Source organism: Triticum aestivum, chromosome 2D, assembly GCF_018294505.1.
Source record: "Triticum aestivum cultivar Chinese Spring chromosome 2D, IWGSC CS RefSeq v2.1, whole genome shotgun sequence".
Lineage (NCBI taxonomy): Eukaryota > Viridiplantae > Streptophyta > Magnoliopsida > Poales > Poaceae > Triticum > Triticum aestivum.
In genome coordinates this window covers 133349166-133358735 of record NC_057799.1, presented here as the reverse complement: position 1 = coordinate 133358735, position 9570 = coordinate 133349166, and the positions used below count along the sequence as shown (strand labels likewise).

The 9570-nt window shown below is 49.0% G+C and overlaps 2 protein-coding genes across 2 annotated transcripts; one reads left to right on the top strand and one right to left on the bottom strand.

Moving 5' to 3' along the window:
* Window positions 1-418: 418 nt before the first annotated feature.
* Window positions 419-781, top strand: LOC123055717 (protein PELPK1-like). The gene has a single exon (XM_044479614.1). The coding sequence runs from the start codon at window positions 419-421 to the stop codon at window positions 779-781; it is 363 nt and encodes a 120-aa protein (XP_044335549.1).
* A 6968-nt stretch (window positions 782-7749) lies between these two features.
* Window positions 7750-8352, bottom strand: LOC123049037 (protein PELPK1). The gene has a single exon (XM_044472039.1). It carries the CDS (start codon window positions 8303-8305, stop codon window positions 7922-7924), a length of 384 nt encoding a protein of 127 aa, XP_044327974.1. The 5' UTR covers window positions 8306-8352; the 3' UTR covers window positions 7750-7921.
* Between the last annotated feature and the right edge of the window lie 1218 nt (window positions 8353-9570).

Here is a 9570-nt window from a genome sequence, read left to right as displayed (position 1 = left end):
AGCTGGGAGAATTCATCAAATATGAGCAATGTCTGAGCCCTTGAACCGGCAGGTTTCCAAGAATTTTCTACCACCTATCTCCCATTAATACCTTCATGCCCGTGAAGGTTGTTCATATCACTGCTAGGAATTTCAGAACGGTGCCCGAATTTCTGAACGGTAACCAAACCATACTTTATTCACAAAGTATTTGGGCCTAACAATGCCAAACTCAAAGGACAATGCATGTGTCCTAAATATTGCGTGCCAGAGTTTGGATTTCGTGGTTTATCGGGCAAAAACTTCCAATTGAAATTATTGATAAGGATGAATCATGCATGAGCGTGCTTTTCAAATATTTTAAGTTAAAAGGAAAAGTGTGCAATCAACACTATTATATGTATACATCAATGGATTTGAAACGAGGTCGTCCATCAAAATGGCTTTAAGAAACACCGCTGTATTCCTCGTCAGACTGCTGCTCTCGTGCGTCGCCATGAGCGGCGCGGCAAGAATTCTGGAGGAGGAGACAACTCCTTCCAAAGGCGAGGAGCACCTGCCCGAGCTGCCAACGCTGCCCAAGGTCGGGCTGCCGCCATTCCCGGAGGTGCACCCGCCACCTAAGCCCGAGTTGCTCAAGGTAGAGCTGCTCGCGTTCCCTGAGGTGCACCTGCCACCCAAGCCCGAGCTGCCAACATTTCCGGAGGTGCACCTTCCAGCCAAGCCGGAGCTGCTGCCACCGAAGCCAGAGATGCCCACCATCCCGGAGTTCCACTTCACGGAACCGGAGGCTAAGCCATGAAGACCGTCTTCACTTGTCTTCTCTTTGCTCGTGCTCCTATCATGGGATTGTTTAGTGTGGATTTTCCATGAGTCATTTGTGTGATATCAAGCGCTTATCTATTAATTGAGCAACCATCTTCTTGGAAAAGACAGGTCCACCCCTTTCTGGGATTTGCACTGGGCAGAGGGTCTGCGCCCAATTGACCGATGGCCCGAGCTGTTGCAACACTGTACCAAGCGCCGCCTATCGCTGCGTGAGGCTATCACAGACAATCTTTGGATGCGCCTGGTCAAGCCCAACCCCTCTGCACTGGTGCTCAGACAACTTTGCTGCTTATCGGAGATGGCGGCGGCTATAAGCTTCAGCGACTCGGTGGTAGACACCGTGACTTGGCGTTGGACGGCTGATGGAAACTACTCTGCCAAGTCGGCGTACCTATGCCAGTTTGAAGGTGCTCTGCAATCCGACGACAAGGCGCTCATCTGGTCCGCCAAAGCGGCACCTCGAGCCAAGACGTTCCTCTGGCTTGCTGCTCACGGACGATGTCTAACGGCTGACAATCTGGCTATCCGGGGCATACCATATAACCCGGTCTGCTCACTCTGCTGCGCTGCACCGGAGACTGCTAACCATCTGCTCGTGGACTGCAGCTTCACCAAACAGTTGTGGACGGTGGCTATCAATAAGCTAGCCGGCCCATTCCTAAACCTGACGACAGCGGTGAGCTCGAGCGTTCAATGCTTATCTCTGAAGACCAACTGGATGACACAGCTCCAGTCGCTCCCGGTGGATGAGAAAAAAGTTTGGAAGGCAGCCATCTGCTTGATCTCCTGGATGATATGGAAAGAACGCAACAACCGTGTTTTCAGTGGCGACAGGTGCTCCGTTCCACAACTCATGGGACGTATCATGGATGAAGCGCGATGCTAGTCGGCTGCCGGGCTTACCCTGGTTGACAGATTTTCTGAGCCTCCTTGAATGCTGCTCGCTGTATTTTTCTGGATGCCAGCTTCAGGCTTTTCACCTAGTCTCTAACTCTAAAGTCTTTGTATTTGTTCCTCTCCTGATTAATCAATGAAATGCGGCTCTAGGGCCGTCTTTTCGTGAAAATGGTTGTGCTAGCTCTTGTGGTGTAGTTTTGATGTGGGAGAGATAGCAGGTGCTGCGGAGGGGAACGTTTGGTTCCTACCATATATGGAAAAAAATTAGCAATTCAATAAATAGTCAAATTATTCTAAAAATATTTTTGAAATAAACTTGACCTTCCATTATACTAGTGAAAAAAGTTTCACAAAAGAAAAATTCCTCTTTGACTTTTTTTCAAAAAAGACAAATTTTTGATCAAAATAGCATGAATAGTGACCTACAATAGCAAATAAATTCTGTCTTTTTTGCTGTGAAGTCAACATTGGTTTTTATTTTGTGAAAATTTATATACTAGTGCGCAAGTAAGTCAAGTTTAACCTATAGTTTTGAACTATTTTGACATTTTATTTAATTATTTATTAAAATACCCCATATAGTGTGTATATACATGCGAGAGCCAAAGGGTATTTCCCCAGGTGCTGCGTTCTATTTATAAAGTTAAAAAAACGATCGAGTGTCTTGGATCTAGTGCTTTGAAACGAGGCCGTTCACCTACTCGCCTGCAGCTCATGGTTTTATGTGTGCTCTTTAATTTTTAGTCTCGGACTGGCTACCTGCTTACGAATTGGGTGAAGAGAGATTAGAGAGTTCCTTCGGCTTTTGCGGCTGATGTTGAGGATAAACACGCAATTGTTAGGCCAGCTGCTAAGACTGAACGCCTTGTCCAAGGGACCATCAGATCGTAGAAGAACACAGGCAAGTTTGTACATCAGCAATTGCCATTGCTAGCTGCTGCCAACTCGACTCCTCCCACATCCGAGCTTGACGACTGGCGGCACCCGAGAGGTTATGCTATAAGAATAACACGCGCGCGTCCGTTTGTCAAATTTTTTCCAAATCGGATACAATTAGTAGAGACAATGAAAATTAAATAAAAATTTGAGTTCAATGTCTGGTTCAAATGCCCTTTTGGGTCTCTAAACTTGTCTACTTACCAAGGTCCTGAAGTTGGTAGTTGTCTATTTGTCTCTAAAGTATTATTAAGATAGTTACTTTAGCTACAAACCCTGCTTAATCGCTTAACTAGCTATGTGTTCGCTCTGCGGTGTGGAACTTAAGAGTTGAGCACTCGGTAACGTTGGTTTGATTGTTGTTGTCTTATTACTTGGCTTTTGAATTTGGAACAAATTGGGGCAACCCTAGCCGCGCCGCCAGGCTACCCCGCCTCTCCTCCCTCGTTGCGCCGCCACCGGAGGGGACGCCGGCGAAGCCCGTGCGTGCCCTAGGGAAGGCGGCGGCGGGGCGGTTTCTGCAGTCGGCGACCCTTGGTCGCGCATCTGGCGGCGCTCGGGGTACTGGTGGCGTGTGTCCGGCCGGCGGTGGGTGGCCGGCGCGTGCTGCTCGAGGGGCGGCGTCCCTCTTGGCGGCAGAGCCGCCCCTGGCCGGCGCTCGGTGGTGGCTGCACATCAGCGTTTGGGGGGACTGGATCTGGGCCTTCGGGCCACGTCCTCCTCTGGTCGGGATGGCTCCTCTGCTCTCCCCGGCCATGGGGGCACGGTCCTAGCGGGCCCAGCGCCGGTGGTGCCAGCCAGGGTGCTCACTGGAGGCACCCTGCTGATTCTCGGGCGAGATCCTGGTCCCGGCGAGTGAGGCAGCGGGAGTGGGTGTGCTGGTGGTGTTTGGTGGAGGCAGGAGTTGTCAGGGAGTCTGCATTGTGCTCGTGGATCTGCAAGTGGGAGGTCGCCGAGGCAGCGGCTCCAGGGCGAGGTGGTGCTGGGCGGCTTGCTGACCGTGTGGACGGCGGTACATGGCCGATGGTGCGAGCAAGGGTGGTTGCAGCTGATGCACTGGGTGCCGGATCTGACCAGTCATGTTGGATCTGGCTCCTGTGGTGGTGGTCTGGCTCGGGTTGGTGGTTGGAGGTGCAGTGCCGGGTGAAGACCTTGCTGCCGGTTTTTGGGCCGGGGCAGGCGACGACGGTGTCTGCGGGCGCCGCTTCCTTCTTGAAGGCGTCGCTGAGGCGTTCCTGCTCGCTCCACTATGCAAGGATGCTCGGGGGAAACCCATGATCCCGTGGGATCGGACGATGATGGCGACGTGTGTCGCACCTCTTGGGCATCGTTCTAGGAGCTTCTTACCGGCCAAAGGGACCAGTGGTAGATAGGGATGTCGTTCGTGCTGCTTGGTTGTGTCCGTCCGGCAATGAGGGCGGTTTGGCTTCTGTGGCGACGATGACGGTGGTGAGCATCGTCGGAGGCGTGGCATTGGTCATGGTAGTCGGCTCTTCTCCAACGTGTCCATAAGATTACCTCGGCTGCTTGTTGCTGTGAAATCGAAGCTGCGGGGCGAGGCACCGGTGGTGTACGATGACGGGTGACAGGTGGTCCGTTTGATGATCTTCTGCGATGCCAACCTTGCTTTGTTTCTCCATAGTCCTTCGCCAGAGTCGGAGCTGTGTAGTCTCGCTGTGGGTGGATGGCGTTTCGCCTTGTAAGTGTAATGTTGTTCTGCAGCCAATGGGGTTGCCATTTTTCTTTTTCTTTGATCTTCGGATCCTCCCCATATTGTTCTTCCGCTGCTTTCTGCTAAATCTAATTGAAGCCAGCAATTTGCTGGATCTTAGAAAAAAAAACAGAGTAAGGTAACAAAAAGGTGGCCCTGCAGTCCTCACCAGCGGCGTTTGTGTTAACACTTGACACCCAAATCATTGCCACCTCCATTCACTGGATGCTTCTTTCTTTTAGTTTTCCATTCGCTGCATATGCTAGTCATATACTTCCTCCGTTCGAAAAAGTTGTCTTTTCAATGAATGTATCTAGCTCCAAATTAATGCTAGATACATTTATTTGAGGGACAAACTTGGAATAAGATTTCTCGAACGGAGGGAGTACTAATCACCAGTTGGCCCCTTCCTTTCAAGGATGCGACATTGGAGTTAAAAGAAGGACCAAGTCAAAGAAAAAAAATACAGAAGGAGAGACCAAGCACCCATACAACATGGAGGTGAGCTACCACGCCCATGCACCCAAGAACAGTGTGATTTTGGTGACACCCTTGAGGCACCCTCTTGCTCATCCGCATTAAGACTATTGACGCAAACTCAAGAACAATGTGTGTGGTTGTAAATATCGGGGGTTAGGGCATCTCCAAAGCGGACTCGTAAACCTCCCGCAATCGTTCGGACCGCGCTATCCGGACCGCCGAAGCCATCCAATGCGGTCCTGTATCAGTCTGCCGGGCGGTTCGGGCGCTATTTCTCCCGCAAAACAGAGACAAAAGTGGGGGGACTTTGCGGAAGTCCGGACACGCCAAACGTACAAATCCGACACCCCAGGCCCACCCAAAACCCTTCCCGGACCCCGCGACTCCATCCTCCTCATTTTCTCTTATTTCTTCTTTCTCTCTTGCCATCACCGTCGCTCCGCCACCCCGGCCACCATGCCACACCCCTGCCGAAAATCTGCGTCTCCCTAACCTCCGGCGCTCCAGCAGGGCTCCCCGCCGCTTCTCCTCCACCGCCCAGCCAGGTGTCATCCTCTACCATGGCCGTCAATTGTTCAATGAACCGCCGGAGCTTAAAACAGATGTCCCTTCTTCTTTTTAGCAATGGATTCTGATTTGCAGTACGTATACGAGCAGTATGTTGAGTCGTCTGACGGCTCGTCGGACGAGGAGGAGTACTCCGATGAGACGGCGATGATGCAGGCGGTCCTTGAAGACGCGGAGCGTGCGGAGAAGTATGTTCTCAATTTCAATGGCTCGATCAAGGGCCATCGAGTGCTCAACCACAACAGGGCGCGCGGGCATTTGCCACTGATGGCCAACTACTTTTCCCCAGATGCACTATCTGCTGACCATTTTCGTCGGCGTTTTCGAATGCGCAAGACTATCTTCGATCATTTGTATCATGGCGTCCGGTCCTATGATGACTACTTAATCCTTAAGAAGGACGTCTTGGGAACGATTGGCTTCTCTGGTTACCAGAAGTGCACGAGCGCACTCCAGATGCTTTCATATGGCACAGCCGCTGATTCGTGGGACGAGTACCTACGGATGTCTGAGAGCACATGCAGAGATGCCATGGTCAGGTTTGCAACTGCCGTGGTTGAGGTGTACGGACCTTAGTACATGAAAGAACCAACTGTGGCAGACACGGAGAGGCTCGTGGCAATCTCAGAAGCAAGAGGGTGGCCAGGTTTACTTAGATCTCTTGACTACATGCATTGGAAATGGAAGAACTGCCCGAAGGCTTTACTAGGGCAATATCAGGGTCATGTTAAGAAGCCCACCATCATTCTTGAAGTAGTTGCATCATAGGATCTTTGGATTTGGCACGCTTTCTTTGGCATGCCCAGGTCTCACAATGACATCAATGTGTTGTAACGATCGTTGTTGTTTGCGAGGTTGACTGAAGGAAAAGCTCCTCCTTGCCACTATAATGTCAATGGACATGAGTACAACATGACAGTATCTATCCTCCATGGGTTACCCTTGGCAGCAAACCTAGTTAGCCAGAAAAATGCTCACTTTGCCCAAAGACAAGAAGCAGCTAGAAAGGATGTCGAGAGGGCATTTACAGTTCTGTGGGCCCGTTTTGCAGTTGTTCGTGGACCTGCTAAATGATGGGATCCGGAAACCTTGTGGGAGGTGATGACATGTTGTGTGATCATGCACAACATGATCGTCGAGGATGAGGGTGACGATGTTGCCGCAGCTCTGGAATTTGAGAATATGGGTGATCCTATCCAACTTCCGGAACAGAATCCGGCCACATTTGAGGAGTTTATGAAATGCATAAACAAATTCGGCATCGACCAACTCACGAGCAGCTGAAGGAAGATCTGATTGAGCATCAATGGACGGTGAAAGCGGACAACAATGTTGAGATGTAATATTTGAACTTTTTAAAATTTGAACCTAGTGCTCCATGCGGCTATTTGAATGTTTGTACCCTTTGCATGCGGCTACTTGATCGTGCGGACTAGGAAAAAAAACCGGAAGGCCGGATGTATGCAGCTACTGTTGGATGGCGTCCTCCCGCATCCGTTTCTGCAGATTGGTCCCCCCACCCACCCACGCGCGCGTGTCCGCTGACGGATGCGGGAGAAAATTTACAGCTAGGATGGCTTGGGGTCGCAATCAAAGCTTGTTGTGAAATTGTTGTAATGAGGAAGCATGCATACTTACGAAGGGCTCTTACAAGAAAAGGGTAATTGTCAGAATTGTGAGAACAACATATTTTCTCATATATATACCAATATATAAGCAGACCACTCACAACACTCACTGAAAACCACAACTAAACAATCAGATCATCGACACAACATGACAAATAGGTACATGTACAAGGAGCTGAGGAGGTACAACAAGGCAACAATATTGACGAGGCAGTTCTCATGGATTGGCCTCTAGCTCAGGGAGGTGGAACCCGGGAACAGTGGGCATCTTGGGTTTCGGCGGCAGCTCCGGCTTGGGTGGCAGGTGAACCTCCGGGAATGTTGGCAGCTCCACCTTGGGCAGCTCCGGCTTAGGTGGCATGTGCACCTCCGGGACTGGCGGCAACTCCACCTTGGGCAGCTCAGGCTTAGGTGGCAGGTGCACCTCCAGGACCGGCGGCAGCTCCACCTTGGGAAGTGAGCTACCACGCCCACGCACCCAGAACCGTGTGATTTTGGGACATCCCTCAGATACCCTCTTACTCAAGCATACCTCTCAAGCATCAGTACTTTTGAAGCAAACTCAACAACAATGTGTGGTTTGTAAATATCAGCTGTTAAAGCTAGGACGGCTTGAGGTCGAAGAAAAAATATTTGGGCTTTTATGTTTTATCAAAGCTTGCTGTGAAAATTGTTGTAAGGAAGTATGCATACTTAAGAAGCGCTCTTACGAGAAAAGGGTAATTGTGAGAACAAAATATATATTTCTCATATATACCAACATATGAGCAGATCACTCACAACACTCACTGAAAACCACAACTAAACAATCAGATCATCGACACGACACGACAATAGGTACATGTACGAGGAGCAGAGGAGGTACAACAAGGCAACAATATTGATAAGGCAGTTCTCATGGCTTGGCCTCCGGCTCCGGGAGGTGGAACCCGGGAACAGTGGGCATCTCCGGCTTGGGTGGCAGGTGAACCTCCGGAAACGTTGGCAGCTCCACCTTGGGCAGCTCCGGCTTAGGTGGCAGCTCCACCTTGGGCAACTCAGGCTTAGATGGCAAGTGCACTTTGGGGAGCGGCGGCAGCTCCACCTTGGGAAGTTCAGGCTTAGGTGGCAGGTGCACTTCCGGGAACGGTGGCAGTTCTACCTTGGGAAGCGGTGGCACCTCGGGCTGGTGCTCCTCCTTGGAAGGAACGGTCTCTTCTAGGATTCTCGCCGCGCTGCTCATGGCAACGCAAGAGAGAAGAAGCCCGAGGAGGAAGACAGCAGAGTTTTTTGTAGCCATATTGTTCGACGTGTGCAGCACTGGCTAGCTCTGGCAGTGTGGTTTGAGTGTTGTTGTGTGGGAGAGATAGCAGCTGCTGCTTGCTATTTATAGGGCACAGAAGGCAGCGTGCGTAGAGAGTCCGGCCATATGCAACGAGTTTGGTCATCTACTTGTCTGCACTGCGTTTCAGAGTCTACATCTGCTCAAGATTTGGGTCAGAAAAAGGGCACTCTGTACTCTGTCTGTTTAGGCTGCAGTTGAGGACACGATGAAGCCATGTGCATGGCAGGTACGACCGTGCAAGCATATATAGCTGTTAGGTCAGCTGTGAAGACCGAATGTTGGGTCCAAGGGTTTAAGAGATCTTATGACAAAAGCAAATCCGTACATCAGCAAAGTAACGCTGAAGTGAAACAAAAGAAGAAATGCCGACGCAAAATCAGCCTGGAGTTTTAACATTTTTCCAACCATAATTGGCATGGTTTGGTTTTTAGGGATGTCTTGTCAACACCAATATAATCTGGATTGAATAACTGTTAGCTGCAAAACTTGCATGGAGTTCAACACTGGAAGCTAAAGCTGGTTATCCAAGACGAAATAAAGGGTTATAAAACTGGATTATTAAAATGATTCAAAAATTGAGATTGGTTATGATTTCAAAGAACAACATATGGGATCCCGCAAAAAAAACATATGGGAGCGAATCTTCATCATGCTACCACAACCCCTGACAAGATGCAGAGCTTGGAATCAGCTCCACCACTTATCAATTATACTTCACTATTTCTCGCAAAATATATATATATATATACTTCACTATACGTTGTGTGCTCATCAACCTAAATTGTGCGTCGTAGCTCATGAGATAACCAAAGAATATTCTTGTAAGTAACTAACTATTAAATGCATGTGTGGGATTAAAGAAATCGAATATGTACATTCAAGATTTATTAGACTATAAACGTTCTTGTGGCGTATCGTATGCTTCCCTCGATTTAATAGTTTGTGTGTATGTTATAGCATTTTTTCAAGAGCAAAGTAAAATTATATACCTTAGTTAATGAGATAACCATTGAATATTCGCCTACTTAAGTAATTATTATATGCACATGTTCGAATTAAGAAATATAAAACACCCGTTCCAAATTATTTAATACGACCATAAACCCTTCCAGTGATATAATCTTGAGTAAGTACTTATGTATTATAGTTTTTCCTGAAGAGTACAAACTAATTATACATAGATTTTTTGATATACTCCCTTTGTTCTAAAATACATCGTT

What these genes read in the sequence shown, in the direction of transcription:
- LOC123055717 (XM_044479614.1), top strand. Translation starts at nt 419, where the DNA reads ATGGCTTTAAGAAACACCGCTGTATTCCTCGTCAGACTGCTGCTCTCG.
- LOC123049037 (XM_044472039.1), bottom strand. Translation starts at nt 8,305, where the DNA reads ATGGCTACAAAAAACTCTGCTGTCTTCCTCCTCGGGCTTCTTCTCTCT.